Here is a 15,487-nt window from a genome sequence, read left to right as displayed (position 1 = left end):
GTGCAACCTGAAAAGGCGCAGCCACAACTTATGAATGCAATTTTCTGTGAAAATCCCCGCGTTCCTTTTTATTAAGCATATTGTCTTGCAAAATTCGACAAATATCATACAGGCAACAAAGAAAACAAAAAAATACACACCCAAACAGGGTCGGCAATTTGGCCAGTCGTGACGATTAAACAAAATAATAAAAAATGGCACTCCACGCGAGGTGCAGATCGTAAGCCGAGCTCCAACCATTGCTCGCAAATAAACCAAGGCCGATAAGCGAAATAAGCCGCCACCAGCGCGCAACCTCTTCGGTTCCAAGGTAGGGAATAAGCCGAGCTTTAATACGCGAATCCAACGCTTCTCGCTCCCAAAATCTGACAGTCACATCCTGCAAAAGCAGACACAAAAAAAACGGTTCCGAACAAAGACTTTCGGCTCGACACAATAAGATGAGAGACGTCTCACTGTCGAGAATAACCCAAACATAACATAAACACCCGAAAATAAAACCCGCCAAGCGGGTAAAGCGTTCAACAAAAAAAAATAACACCAACCGTAATACAAAAGTTCCGAGAATAATACGTAACCCAACACACGGGTACCAAAAAAAAAAAAGGGGGAACGGTTCATCAACTGGTAAAGACATATAATACGCCGAGCACCCTCAGCGACTCTCACGGACTCTACGGCTGTAGGCACGAACTCGATCACGGAGCCAGAAAGGCATCACACGAAACTTCCCGAACCCAAATCGCTCCCAATCCTCTGGCCCAGCCTCCAATTTCCGCATCCCCATCTCGAGGTCCATAATCTGCTTGACCAGAAACTCATGCCGGCGACGGTAGGCCCGGTGCTGAATCTCGATCTACCAGTAACAAGAAAAAAAAAAAAAGCAAAGTAGTTAGAAGGTCGAAATTAGATAATAGAAAGCGCAACATGACGAACTAACCGTCCTAAACCAGCCAACCGCCAAACGCCTTTCGTCAGGACTCAAGGACTGAAGGAACTCCACCGGAATCTCAGCAACACCCGGCACGAAGTTCCGCGGCAGTGGCCGAAACGGTGGTGACGCCGCAGCAACGAATGGGCTTCTCCACGGAAAGAACAGATCATGAGGACCAGCTTCAACAAATCGACCCGACCCATCACTAGGCTGAGCCGGATCGACACGAACTGGCGACGAAGAACGGCCAGTTCGAGGACGACCGAAAACAATCCGTTCACTGCGATTCACCGGAACCCATTCCCCCGAGTCATCAGAGCTACTCATGATCGAAGCAGAGAAGGAGGAAGGAGAGTATGAAGCAAGGAAAGATTGTCAGCAAATTGAAATAAAGAAAAGACGAAGAGAACGTTGCGTGACCCACTTTCGCCCACCCACGCCTCCCTTTATATATAGCAAAGACAGGACAGAAGTGAAGCGACACGACAGTTAACTAGAAAACCGTCCACTTTACCGCATTTAATGCACCTCCCTCCCCAGCCAACCATCGCCTCGCAATAAAAATCGCGCCACACGCAACATCCGCATGCGGTAATGATGAGAAACGCCTTGGAAAAGCAATTCACCATTTAAACCAAGCAATTAATACAACGAAGCCGAAGGGTCCAAGAGTTGCAGCCACTTAGCGCATTAACTCCCCAGCTCGTCAAAAAAGGGGGGGACTATGGCAAATCCTAACTCTGCCTAAGTCTCGCCCAAGCTCGTCAAAAAGGGGGGACTATGGCAAATCCTAACTTTGCCTAAGTCTCGCCTCAGCTCGTCAAAAAGGGGGGGACTATGGCAAATCCTAACTTTGCCTAAGTCTCGCCCCAGCTCGTCAAAAAGGGGGGGACTATGGCAAATCCTAACTTTGCCTAAGTCTCGCCCCAGCTCGTCAAAAAGGGAGGGGACTATGGAAAATCCTAACTTTGCCTAAAGTCTCGCCCCAGCTCGTAAAAAAAAAACACGTAATAAACCGCAAGGACAGAACGTCGCAAACTTAGAATCATTACCATCATTCACAAACAAAAGGGAGGGGGAATTAATACACCACCCCCAAAGTATTCAAGTCATACTAAAAAAAAAACGGAGATGCAAAATATAAATAAGCCTTAAACGATAAGAGCCACAAACGGCATAGTTCCAAAGCCTCGCAGGGCTTATTCCGGCACAATTTCGCCCTCGCCTTCAGAGGCGATGACTGGAGCAGGGGCTAGTGGATCCCTCACGCCTGCATCACTGACAAGCCCAGCAATTTGAACGCTACGACCTTCAATCCCTTCGGAAATCGGAGCCACAGCAGCATCCGCCAAAGCGAGGCCAGTCACAATGTCCAGTTCCGGCGTTTCCTGTCTCACCGCCTGTGTCTCAGCATTGGGAGCCTGTTCTTCAGTGTCGGGCAGATCGGGTTCCGCAACCTTGGCAGTAGCAGACGGCATGTTCGAACCATACTCGTCAAAATCGACGATCTCATCATAGCCAGGAATACGCCGAGGATTAGCCGCAACACGCTCAGCGGTCAGAGTCACCACGTACCCATCGTTGACAAGCGGGGTGATCTCAATGCCATCCACAACATTATCCCAAAATGCCGAGCCGTCAGTGACAAATTGGACCACCTTCGTAGGAACTGGACAACCATCAGCCACAAGGTCCTCAACCTGCTTTAGGATACCATTCGCCTGAGCCTTCATCATCATTGGGTTAAAAGCCCGCCTCACGTCCTAGATATGCTGACGATTTTGGTCCGACCGTTCGCGGTAGAAATCCCTCACCTCGCGACGAATTTCCTCGGCTCTCCTCTCGACCGCAGCCTTCAGTTGATGATCATAATCTTCAGCAGCCCGTCTGACGGAAGTTTCCAGGCGAGTGATGTCGGCACAAGAACGTTCCAAGGACCCCTGCAGTTGGCGATTCTCCTCCTTCAGACGATCAAACTCCCGCCAAGCCTTAGTCGATTCAGATCGATACTTGCCGACCTGGTTCTGGCAATCCTTTAGTCCAGCCTCGGCAAAAGCAGTCTCACGTTCGGCAGCCTTCAGCCTGCGCTCGTAGCGACAAACCATCGAATACACCGAGCTTGCCGACTGAGGCAAAACCAAATAAAGTTAAAAAAAAAAAAAAAAAAATAATAATAATAATAATAATAAAATAATAATAATAATAATAATATATATATATATAGAGAAGAGAGGATGAACCTGGAGATGATGCCGAGCCCATTCGTCGAATGCATCATCCTCCTTCAAGTCCCCCTCAGAGCGATCACCCGGCACTTTGGAGACCTCACGAATGAGAGCACCACATTCCCATTTGTCAGAAAGGAAAGGAGTGTCCTTCGCATAGCGGAAGTTATGAAAATAGGAAGGCTGGACGCCTTTATCCTTTGGGTCTAGCGAGGAGGTCCTAGGCTTTTTAAACGCAACGACCGTATCAGAACCAGCCGGAGCCTCTTTGCGCTTGCCAGAATCCCCCGTCGGGTCAGGCAAATTTTTCGAGGAAGAGCGATCCTTTTCAACCGTGAGATCGATAGGAACGATATCCTTATCCCGCTGAGCAGCCTCACTGTTTTTCCCCTTTTCTCGCGATGCCTTGTTACCATCTGAAGATCGGCCACCCGAGGTACCCCCAACGCGAGAACCCTGAATAGATGATTGATCGGCCAGACTCTTCTTCAGCGCCAACTGCAGTTCCTTCTCTTCTGCAGCGTTCTTCTTCTTCGAGACCGGCTTGCCGGAGTATTTGGGAACACCCAGTTTCACCATCCCTGCTTGACTCACACCTCCTGTCATCGTAAACCAGGATCCTCAATAAAATATAAATGGCAAACTGGTCGAACCAAAACCGGCAAGCACAACAAAGCAATACCTTTCGATGGTTTCCTGCCCCTAGTTAGGTCTAGCTGCGGAATAGTCCTCCAGTCAAGCACCGTTTGCCTCCTTAGAAGATCACGAACCTCAAAGAAATCAGGAGTTGGCGGATCAGCAGACTTATCAACCAAATCCGAGGATCATCAAAAATAAAGACAGTTAGCAATCCAAAACGGGAGCAAAAGGAAAAGGATAAAGGATCACCCAAGAAACTACCAGGGGACAAATTCCACTCAGTCTTATAACCTATTGACACATCCTCTACCAAGGCATCATCAACTTTAGCATAGAAGTATCTGTTCAGCCAAGTATGGGTTTTTGACGGCGGATGGTCCATCAGCTTATATCCCGGCGTGGCACTAGCATACCAAATGCCGTTAAAACCCTTCTGCCTAGTAAAACGCATCATATCCTCAACAAAGAAGGCGGTCAATTTGACCCCGCATTGGTCAGCAAGGTGCTTAAGACCAATCATGTTGCGAATAGTGTGGACGGTAAGCTGCGTAATAGCAATCTGACGACGCCAACAATACTCCATCATGAAGGCTGGAATCGGAAAGCGGAGACCGCCCTTAGTAAAAAACGGTTCATATAAACTGATAAACCCATCAGGGCACTTAAATACACGCTCCTCAGAAGTCGGACATACAACAGAAACGCGCAGGGGGGAATTACAGAAGTCAATCATCGCGCAGAGAGAGTCGGCATCACAAAGTGACCTTCCCGAATCAAAAGGCGCATCCGGGTAGTCAGTCCCTTCGCCAATATCGATCTCATCCTCGAGAGACACGTTATTGGACGAGTGGCCAGATCTGGCTTCGCCACGGGAGCAAGGCGAATCGGGATAGCCATATCTGTCAGGACTAGAATTGCCTGCCTCAGGTTTGACTGGAGTTCCAGAAGGGGCAAGGAATCCCAGATCAACTTCGAGTGTCGGAGAGTGGCCCGACGATTCTACTTTTCTACTTCGCCTGCGAAGCCTAGATGAATATGCTGAAACTTCGGAATCGGACGAATCGGCAGCCTGCATCGACGGACCGGCCTCAGAGGAACCCGTAGGCGAACGCTCGTTCAAAAACTCCTCACAAGAACCCGACATTGAATTCGAATCGACAATTACAACAACAAACCCGATCGGGAGAAAGTATAAGCTACACTAAAAATCTAAAAGATAACTAGGGAAGAAGATAAAAAAAAAAAGAAAAAGAGAAAGGTTCCAACAAAAGAGAGAGAAGGGTTACCTCGGTTTTTGCGGCTGGAGAAGAACTGAAGAGGGCACCCCAAGAAGTCTCCTTTTATAAGCTGCGGGAAAAGAAACCCTTAAAGTAACAATGGGTGTAAAACGATGCAACCCTAGGAAACGACGTTCCAATTTCCCTCTCCACGACAGAGTATAAAAGATTGGGCCAACGTTCCGATAACGAGCCAGACTTAATATTTCCCGAACAAGCTCATTGGCTCAAGGCTGACCACAATGAACTAAGGGGGGGACAATTGTTGGATATGGGTTTCACCCAGCCTTAACAGGCTTTCCTGCAGGCCCATTATCGAAACAGTCAACCCAAAAACCCAAGAAGGCAAACCGGCTAAATCCTACTTGTCGGGCCGATCAAGCTCCTAGAAGGCCCAATTAAGACGGACAGCCCAATAAATGACGGCCCGGATAAGAACGATCGCCGACTTTACTTGAGGACAATCCCACATCGATCCCGAGGCAGAGAGGTGAAACGTCCCATCAGCTATAAATACCAGGGGATCAGCTTGCAGAGAAGGGCAAGTAACATCGGGCAAGAGTCAGGAGTAAATCTGATTCTAAGCTATAGTTCAGTTAGTCATTTTGAGAAGCACAATTCTCTGTAATTAACCACCCGGCTTATAACGGTTATATTGTAATTCGACGATCTTTGATTATCTTAATAAAAGTCCTTTGTTTCATCCTTTCTATTATATCATCCTCGAGCTAGTAGCTATACTAGTTCAACACACGTATAAAAAATTTCGGCTGAACCCCAAAAGTCCAAGTGACCCAAGCAACACAATTCTGTTCTTAGTACTAATCGAACTCGTAAAGCACTTAGATCATAGGGGTGTGCAATCCCCTTACCCTAGGTCCTAGCTCCTAGGCTTAACTAGTTAACTTACCATTATACCACTTTGCTTGGGTTACTCTCTTGTCTTTTCTATTTGCTATCTTATATATGTTTTGAACAAACTTAAAAAAATACAAATACAAGAAAATGTTTCTTTAAGGTCAACATATATTGCACAAATATTCTATGAAAAAACTTTACAATATTTTATTTTTAACATTCATATTCAAAAGCATATATAAGCACATAAATTAATTTTTGAAACTCGTCAAGTAGATGAAATGCAAACCAATCGAACATAGTAGAATCAAGAATCATGACCATAGATAATATCCGATAAAATCCCAAATCGTTTATACTTCAATTTACACATAAACTCATTTTTAAAAAAACCCCAAAATCCATTTTTAAATCTTTACAATAATATAGTGAGTCCCAACTCCGAAGCAACTAACTAGATAACCAAACCAAAAAAAAAAAAAAAGCAGAACAATAAAAGAAAAATAATTGTAACAACAAAAACACTAATGAAATCTTTGTCGTTTGTTGGCAACTTCAATACCGGTAGCGATTCCAGGAACAGAGCAGCCTCTAAAATTCAGCATTGATGTCGTCGTCGTCGTCGTCATCGGCAAACAACCGTAAGAGTTCGAGATCGGAGGGACTCTAAAGCTCTGTTGAAGCGGCGGAGGATTACGCCACCGTGGAAGTGGACCAGCGACAAGAAGTGTTTGAAGCAACGGTCCAGACTCCATCACTGTTTGAAGAAGCTTCCCTTTCTCCGGTAAAGATTTTCCTTTAACAATCTCATCCATTAGAGCTTCCACTGGATCAACCTTCTTCAAGATCCGGTTCACGGTTTGTTGTTGTTGTTGATGTTGATGTTGTTGTCGGTTCTTGAATTTGATTTGGTTAACCGGTTCCGGTACCACCATGTTGAAATTGGAGAATTCAGGGGACGAGACCGGTTCGAAGAATGAGTCTACCGGTGAAGAACCGTGTGAGTTTGACTCGGTGATACTCGAGTTTGTTTTGATTACGAGAAGTTTTTGTAACTGATCTTTAGCTTCGTCTCTTTCTTGACGAGTACGTTTGAGTAGATGAAGAAGGTTCTTCACTTCTTCTTGGTGAAGTTTTGTTTCTTCATTAGCTTTTGCTTTGACAGCTTCAAGTTCAAAGGAACTATATTGAAGCTTTTGTCTTAATTCATCCATACTCTGTAATAATAATATCAAGAAAAGTTAAAGATTTCGTTAGTAAAAAAAGTCAGAAAATAATTGATATTAAATGAACAAAAAAGATTGGCCGAATCATTGAAGAAATCAACATCTAGAAGAAAAAAGAATTGTGAAAACTGAAAAGATAACATAACATAATAATAAATAAGACATTGGTTTTACTAATGATGTGTGATAACAACCTTGCGTTCATGGGGTCAAGAATACACTCGAAAACGTTACTAAATGTAAACCAAACATATTAATAATTTAATATTAATAGATTATATAAACGTCAGGGCTAGAAAATAATTAGATAAAAAGACAAGAAAAGAAAATAGTCTTTTTTGGTGTTAAAAGGTGCAGAAAAGTACAAGAAGTCGCATTTTATGTAGGTGAAATGGTTTGTTCTGATAGATTTTCATAGATCTTGGAGGTTTTATAATGTCGGAGATAACTAAAAAGTAAAAGGTTTAGGGAGAAAAAAAAGAGAGATTAATACTCAGAAATTAATCTAAACCAAAATAAATTGAAATTTCAATATCACACAATTGAACAATGATTCTTAATTAAGGGACCTAAATTCCAAAATATAATGGACTTCTAGAATTGGTAATCGCGTACATAAAAATGCAAAGAATTGAACAAAACACTCATGCAAAATGTTGGATCATTTGGTAGAACAATTACACACAAATGACTTTTGAGATTGTTAAGAAAAACTAACCTCTTGGTAAAACCAAATAGAACCCAACTCTTCCATTTTGTTTTGTCTTTTATTTTCTTCTTAGAGATATGAAGAAGTAGAGAGAGAATGAGAGATTTTGTCTTGTTCTTCTCTGATTTCTGAGAGAAAGAGAGAGGGAGTTGCAGGGGAAATGTGGTGGGTGTTCTTATAGTGTTAGAAGAAGGAAGGCAGAGCAAGAGAGGACAAGAAGGAGAGAGATGTCGTTCATGTCATGTCATACGAATAAAATTAAAATAACAAAAATATTTATTGAAAAGAAATGAGTATAGAAAATGATTAATTTTGTTTGACTCGAAAACTTGGTAAGATTCCATATATGTCCTCTCTCTCTCATTGCAGCACTGAGCTATCTTTCCTAAAACCTCTCCCACTTTAGCTGGGGACTTTGTCTCTTCCTTAAAATAATTCGTTATTTCCTTTTTTTTTACCATTTTCTTTACTTATCAATTATCATGAATGACATTTATGTATATATCATGCTGCATGCTATGCCAATTATTATTTCTATTAATACTTTTTTTTATATAGAAGTTACTTAATGTAAATAAACTTTCTAAAAAAAAATATTGAAAATTTATGAAGGTTTTTCTATAAAATTGTATTATAAAAAGTCTTTTAAAAAAACTCTTCACGTTTCCAATAAGATATGAGATGTTTTAAAAATTATTTTTGGATATTTCAGAGCCTAATGAACCAATCCGAATACTTTGTAACGATAATGAAAGGGTAACTTGCTGAAGTCCGTAATTGTGAGTCAGCACATCGTCGTTATTTATGGTATAATTAGACTGTTACCTTTTCTAATTTGGTCACATTTATACTTTGAAATTGATACTTGGTTTCGTATGATTTACATACAGTATTAATGAGTAAACACACCATATATACTTACAATAATACGCTTAAATTACGCGATTTTAATTAATGCCTGTTATTTATCGCAAGTATATTTACTGTTAGATAGACTATTCATGTACTAGATTAAGACCCGTGCTAGAGCACGGGTTGAAATTCATTTTATTTATATTGTAATTTTTATATAAAATAAAATTTATGTGATTGTTTTTAAAAAAAAATTGGCTAAAACATTATGCAATAAAATCACATGCTAAATATGAAGGCTTGAAAAAAGACACATATTTTGTAAGTTTATATTGTTAATGTTTCTAGATAAGTACCCGTGTTATAACACTGGTTAAATTTTATTTTATAATCTATCTTGTAACCCACTATTTAACTTGTAACCAATCAGTCTATCAATTTCGTAATCTATCTTTGGTTAAACGTTGTGGTCTATCGATAAAATCTGTAGAAAATAAATTTGTAATAATTTGTTTAAAAATCTTTGAAAACAACGTGATATAGGACTAAAATCTTCCGAAAATACAGTTTGGAATATCCATGAATTTATTTGTTACCATTAATATATCAATTATCAATTTGGAATATCCCTAATATTTAGGTGTAACCAATTAATATTAATATATGGATTAATCTATAACCTATCTATAACCTATTTGTAACCATTTGTAACCATTTATTAAAAATATAAAGTCTACAAAAACTATGTTGTGTACTTCCCTTTTATTAAAAAGGGGATACTAGTAGAAAATTTAGCTGTTAGTACAATTTTTTACTCATTAACAACTCGTTAAATTTGTACTTTGATCTCTCACGCATACACATACTTTATACTGTATTTAAGATATACATATATAAACAAGTGTGTCTTAATCCAATCCGACTTTCAGCCAGAACAATGGTAGATCAGATATTTATAAAACTTTGTACTGAAAAAAAAATCCAACACATCGATTGATTCTGTTCACTAAATTCTTTAAATTCTTAAACATATATATATATATTTTTTTAAAAAATTTAAACATTTTATAAATCCAAGATTTAAAATTTTTAAAAGTTCATTATTTTTATTTTAATAAAATTATGAATCATTATTGCCTTTTTAGTTTCAAATTTATGCATATTAACTGTATATCACACAAAAAACTAACAAAATATACATATATCAACTGTGTTTTGTATACACTTCATACGTCTCAGATAGTATTTAGTATAACTGATTTATAATTCTTTCTATATCAAAATAAAAGATGTTTTTAAACCACAGTAATTAAAAAACTTACCAAGATTACTTTATTATCTATATACTATAATTAATCAATTGTCTAAACAATATGAGTAATTTGTGACTTTATTGCTCGCTTGGTCCATATCCATCGAATGTAGCAACTTAAGAACCAAAAGGCTATGCGAAAAAGAGCACTGTCCATTTATAGATTTTTCCTTTAAAACTTCGTGATGCAATAGGTCAGCGTTTTACTTATAGAAAATGTCTCCAAATTCAATAGATACTAGATACGGACCCGCACGTACGTGCGAGATTGTTTTCATAAGTAATATTTGATTTCCTGTAACATATACAGAGTTGTGAGAAGACGAAAATATATCCGAAGCGACTTAAAAAAATACCCCAATTCAATAAATAAATAAAATTCTACAAAAACAAAAACCGTTGTTGCTGAACGAAAACAAAAACAATATAACTATACAAACCAACAAAAGATTAGTTCTAAAACATTTTTCTTTCTTTTTCCACTAATTCGTTAACTAAACTTTCAAAATCAACTTTCTAACCAATTTTCTCCAAACAACAACAATCACTTACAAATATAAAAATAATTTGGATGTAACTATTTAGGAAAATAGAATAAATAGTGTTAAAAAGTTAAAAACTTGAATAATTTTACTTTAATATATATACAATTGATTTAGTGAGAGACATGTCGAAGAAAAACTTTGTTTACTGAGTTCTGTTCAGAAAAGAGGAGAAAGCGATATATATTTCTTTGCTTACCCTAAATATTTATTAACTTTTTTAAAAACCTTAATTGTTGAAGTAATTGTTTTCTAATTACTTAATTAAACCCATATCGAAGCCCAATATTTTTTCGTATATATCTATATTATTAACACATTATTTTAGCATAACCATTAAGTCTCATATAAACATAACTCTATTAGGACTAAAGTCTAAATAATATATGCTCCTAATTTTTTCCCCAAAATTTGATGCTCTAAACGAATGTTTCTTTTTTCCTAACTATGGCAAAGCTCTGAACATATAGTTATGTTGTTGTTAATAGAAATAGTTATGGAAACTTCTTAAATATAATTTTCGTAAATATTGGGTATGAAATTGTTGATATACAATAAGTCTATTTCAAATAGTTTAATATGTGTGGATGTATGCACTTGCTCCTTAATACGATTACATGTTTTTCCATTTAAAAGTCTAAACACAATAAAATCAATCACAAGTAGTATAGTCTTCACGTCACAATTAAAGTCTCTTAATTGTACTACTCCCTGGTAATATGGTTTTGTACTTGTTTCTTGTGTGATCCAACATTCTCCATGGTTAAAACTCTGCATAAACACACCCTAATTATTAGCTAATTTAAATACCAAACAATAAAATTATTAATGTGTTTGATTCCCGAGTCCAAAATATCAAACCAAAGTTTGCCATCTTCAAAAAAAAAAACACGCACAAATTAATAATACATAAAAGATAATCTTTAGTACAATTAATTCAAACCATAATAGATGAAATTTTATTATAGATTTTAAATTATACTATTAATCGTTATTTATTTTAATTAAATATAATATTTTTATAAAAATAGATTTTAGACAAAATTAGAATTTAGTAGCTCTGTTATTTAAGAACATTAAGATATTTTCATAAGTTTTAAAATAATAATTTCCGGATATATATATATATATATATATTACCTATAATTTAAATATATTCTTATTAATCAGTTTGAAATCAATACAAAAGAGCATATTCCTTTTATAGTTGCTTCATTAGTTATTTTCTTATTATTAATTATTGTTTCATTTTCATAAAAAAATATGATTAAATTTTAAAATAAATTTGAAAATCTAACCTTTAAACAAAATGAAAAAGTCAGAATGACATAGTCTGCTTCATACCATCTAGCTCGGTTACTCGATTTGAGGATCCATGTTCTATCAACTGCTCTTCCTTCTCTTATCCATATCCTGATTAGTATTTAATAAGAACTTGATATTTAAACATTTTCAATCAAAAGGGTGTATCATAAAAAATAAAGAAGAATAAATAGATCAAAGTACCATTGGTTTGAAGAAACAGTGACACACAAGGTGGAGAAACAACAATTTTCATGCTCTATTCGAACCTGAAATCAAGAATATAAAACTCAAATTAGATCTTCAATTAGCAAAAAGAACAAAAAAAGATATGTGCTATTAAAATTGAAAAACGAAAAAATATATTCTAGGCTTAAACAAAAATATTTCGTTATATATAGGAAAATGGTATAGAAAAAGTCCAATATCTGTTTAAGATTTTTCATTTATTATTAAGATATTGTTTGCCAAATATATTGCTTAAATTTCCTAATTGTACGTTAATAGTTTCTACAAAATTTGCCATCATATCGCCCATATTTTGTTTGAATATTTGTTTCATGACTAAAATTACTAATTACTTCAATTATCTTCAATTAATTCACACCATAATTGATGCAATTTTATTATAGATTTTAATTTATACTATTAATCGTTATTTATTTTAATTAAAAATAATACTTTTTCTAAAAATAGATTTTAGACAAAATTTAAATTTAGTAGCTCTGTTATTTAAGAACATTAAAATACTTTCATAAGTTTTAAGTTAATAATTTTCGGATATATATATATATATATATATATTTCCTATAATTTAAATATTTTCTTTTTATTAATCAGTTTGAAATCAATATAAAAGAGCATACTCCTTTTTTAGTTGTTTCATTATTTATTTTCTTATTATTAATTATTGTTTTATTTTCATAAAAAATATTGTTAAAGAAATTTGAAAATCTAATGTTATATATTTTCATTTTTGATAATCCTATATAATTTTTAAAGAAATTAGAAATCTAATTTCATATGAACATGCCTAATTATCTGTGGGGAGAAGCTATTAGACATACGACATATCTCATAAACAGAGTAGCTACCAGAGCACTTGTTCACCAAACTCCATACGAAGCATTCAAGGGGAAGAAGCCGAATGTGGAGCACCTCCGAGTATTCGGATGTCTCAGCTATGCGAAGACTGAAGTTCAGCACCTAAAGAAGCTTGAAGATAGAACTAGAATGCTTGTGTACCTGGGAACTGAGCCAGGATTGAAGGCTTACCGTTTGTTGGATCCGACTAGTCGAAGAATAACAGTGAGTAGAGATGTAGTGTTTGATGAGGAAAAGAGCTGGAAATGGTGCAGTACAGGTAATGAAGATTTTGATGGCTCAGGAAACTTTGTTCGTACCTTTGGAACCTTTGGTAATAACGGTTTAAGAGATGAAGGAAGTTACGGAGAAATAGGGGACACGCGTGAACAGAGTCGCGAACAGAGTCGGGAACAGAGTCACGACCTCGATAAGGAAATAGAAGGTGGTGAATTTCCTGCAACAGGAAACGACCTAGATCAAGATGATCATGAGGAAATAGAGGATCAAGATCAAGAAATCCAAGAATTGCGAAGGTCAACAAGAGTAACAAGGAAACGGAGCTATGTGCAGGACTATATTCTATTTGCAGAAACAGAGGTTGAACGTTTGCTGTTTGCACTCAACGATGAGCCATGGGATTTTAATGAAGCTAAGTGTGAGAAAGTTTGGTTACAAGCGTGTCAAGAAGAATTGTCCTCGATTGTCAAGAATAATACATGGAACCTGGTTGATCTTCCTCTTGGAACTAAACCTATCGGTGTATAGTGGGTATTTAAGATTAAACGCAACTCCGACGGAAGCATAAACAAGTACAAGGCACGGCTTGTGACGAAGGGCTATGTACAACATCATGGGATTGATTTTGGTGAAGTGTTTGCTCCTGTAGCACGCATTGAAACAATTCGCTTTATCATCGCTCTAGCAGCCTCTTACGGTTGGGAGATACATCATCTTGATGTAAAAACTGCGTTTCTTCATGGGGAGCTGAAGGAAGATGTTTATGTTAATCAGCCAGAAGGTTTTGTCATCCTCGGGAATGAGAACAAGGTCTACAAGTTAAATAAGGCCTTATACGGACTTCGACAAGCACCTAGAGCTTGGAACAACAAGCTGAATCAGATTCTCAAGGAACTTAATTTCGTGAAGTGTTCTAAGGAACCCTCTATGTTCTATAAGCAAGAGATGGAGCATCGTCTTATTGTGGCCGTGTATGTTGATGATCTTCTTGTCACCGGTTCGAGCCTTGAAGTAATCTCGGACTTTAAAAGGCGAATGGCGTTGAAATTTGATATGAGTGACCTCGGTAAACTCACATACTACCTCTGCATTGAAGTCTCTCAAACTGACGTTGGTATTATTCTTAAACAAGAAAGATATGCTGACAAGATCTTAAGTGAAACTGGTATGGGAGAATGTAATGCAGCTCATATACCCATGGACTTTGGTGTCAAGTTTTCTAAGGCTCAAACTGAGAAGAGTATTGATGTCACGGAGTATCGGAGGAAGATTGGATGTCTTCGTTATTTGATTCAGACTCGTCCGGATCTTGCGTACTCTGTTGGTGTTCTAAGCCGTTACATGCATGATCTAAAGGAGTCTCACGGTGCCGCGTTAAAGCAGATATTGAGATATTTGCAGGGAACTCGCTCATATGGTCTTGTTTATAAGCGAGAGAAGAATGCTCAATTGGTCGGTTTCAGTGACAGCAGTCACAATGTCGACGAAGATGATGGTAGAAGTACAGGTGGTCATGTCTTCTATCTGAATGAGTGCCCTATCACTTGGTGTTCTCAGAAGCTAGATACGGTTGCTCTGTCGTCGTGTGAAGCTGAATTTATGGCTGCTACGGAGGCGGCAAAACAGGCAATCTGGTTACAAGAGATTTTAAGTGAAGTTACCGGAGAACCTTGTGAGAAGGTGTCGATTCTGCTAGATAACAAGTCAGCGATAGCACTCACTTGGAATCCTGTTTTTCATGGTCGCAGTAAGCACATTCACAAGAGATATCATTTCATACGTGAATGTGTAGAGAATGAACAGGTGGAGGTGGAGCACATTTCTGGTGAAGAACAGAAAGCTGATATCCTAACCAAAGCTCTTGGTAGGATTAAATTTAAGGAGATGAGAGATCTGCTAGGAGTTCAAGATGTGTCAAAATGTGACTTCAAGCTTAAGGAGGAGAATGTTGGTTAAGCTTGAAGATAGCTTGGAGAGCAAGCTATCATAATCCTACCAAGTTATGGAATAGGATTATTTCTATTTAGGAAATAACTAAATAATGTTAGTTTGCCTTATGTGAAAAAGGAAGTTTGTCTAGAGATCTCTCTATATAATGAGTTACCAAGGTGTGGTATACCATTAAGAGTTTAAGAGAGAACAAGAGAGCTTTAGGTTTTGAGAGATTTTCCTAAAGATTAATAAAAGAGAGTAATTCTTTTAGCTTTGTGTTCTTAAACTTGAAAGGTATTCTTGATACTAATTCTATAAAAATGTTAGTATGTTATAAATTAAATTATGTTAGAGGG

General features: G+C 37.4%; 3 protein-coding genes and 1 long non-coding RNA gene across 4 annotated transcripts; all 4 read right to left on the bottom strand.

Moving 5' to 3' along the window:
- Nucleotides 1-655: 655 nt before the first annotated feature.
- On the bottom strand, nucleotides 656-1,261 carry LOC147943740 (uncharacterized). Its single transcript, XM_087512344.1, has 2 exons — nucleotides 941-1,261; nucleotides 656-856 (listed from the first exon to the last, which is right to left on the bottom strand). Exons 1-2 carry the CDS (start codon nucleotides 1,259-1,261, stop codon nucleotides 656-658), a joined length of 522 nt encoding a protein of 173 aa, XP_087368470.1.
- Nucleotides 1,262-2,697: 1,436 nt separating this feature from the next.
- On the bottom strand, nucleotides 2,698-4,942 carry LOC147943739 (uncharacterized). The gene is made up of 4 exons (XM_087512342.1): nucleotides 4,109-4,942; nucleotides 3,842-3,962; nucleotides 3,175-3,758; nucleotides 2,698-3,060 (listed from the first exon to the last, which is right to left on the bottom strand). The coding sequence occupies exons 1-4, from the start codon at nucleotides 4,940-4,942 to the stop codon at nucleotides 2,698-2,700; spliced, it is 1,902 nt and encodes a 633-aa protein (XP_087368468.1).
- Nucleotides 4,943-6,235: 1,293 nt separating this feature from the next.
- On the bottom strand, nucleotides 6,236-8,053 carry LOC104786828 (uncharacterized). The gene is made up of 2 exons (XM_010512288.3): nucleotides 7,878-8,053; nucleotides 6,236-7,150 (listed from the first exon to the last, which is right to left on the bottom strand). Exons 1-2 carry the CDS (start codon nucleotides 7,911-7,913, stop codon nucleotides 6,458-6,460), a joined length of 729 nt encoding a protein of 242 aa, XP_010510590.1. The 5' UTR covers nucleotides 7,914-8,053; the 3' UTR covers nucleotides 6,236-6,457.
- Nucleotides 8,054-11,084: 3,031 nt separating this feature from the next.
- Nucleotides 11,085-12,214, bottom strand: LOC147943738 (uncharacterized). The gene is made up of 3 exons (XR_015557545.1): nucleotides 12,081-12,214; nucleotides 11,873-11,987; nucleotides 11,085-11,345 (listed from the first exon to the last, which is right to left on the bottom strand). It is a non-coding gene; the product is annotated as an uncharacterized LOC147943738 (long non-coding RNA).
- Nucleotides 12,215-15,487: the final 3,273 nt, after the last annotated feature.

This window comes from Camelina sativa, chromosome 5 (genome assembly GCF_030686135.1).
Source record: "Camelina sativa cultivar CO46 ecotype springtype chromosome 5, ASM3068613v1".
In the NCBI taxonomy this organism is placed as follows: Eukaryota; Viridiplantae; Streptophyta; class Magnoliopsida; order Brassicales; family Brassicaceae; genus Camelina; species Camelina sativa.
This window is presented reverse-complemented; position numbering and strand designations above follow the sequence as displayed.

Excerpts from the sequence above, each read along its gene's own strand:
- LOC104786828 (XM_010512288.3), bottom strand. The coding sequence starts at position 7,913 with ATGGAAGAGTTGGGTTCTATTTGGTTTTACCAAGAG. Across the intron at positions 7,151-7,877 it reads CTATTTGGTTTTACCAAGAG|AGTATGGATGAATTAAGACA; the intron begins GTTAGTTTTTCT and ends TTATTATTACAG.
- LOC147943740 (XM_087512344.1), bottom strand. The coding sequence starts at position 1,261 with ATGAGTAGCTCTGATGACTCGGGGGAATGGGTTCCGGTGAATCGCAGT. Across the intron at positions 857-940 it reads CGGTTGGCTGGTTTAGGACG|ATCGAGATTCAGCACCGGGC; the intron begins GTTAGTTCGTCA and ends TGTTACTGGTAG.
- LOC147943739 (XM_087512342.1), bottom strand. The coding sequence starts at position 4,942 with ATGTCGGGTTCTTGTGAGGAGTTTTTGAACGAGCGTTCGCCTACGGGT. Across the intron at positions 3,963-4,108 it reads CTAAAGTTGATGATGCCTTG|TCTGCTGATCCGCCAACTCC; the intron begins GTAGAGGATGTG and ends TTGGTTGATAAG. Across the intron at positions 3,759-3,841 it reads GGGCAGGAAACCATCGAAAG|GAGGTGTGAGTCAAGCAGGG; the intron begins GTATTGCTTTGT and ends TTACGATGACAG.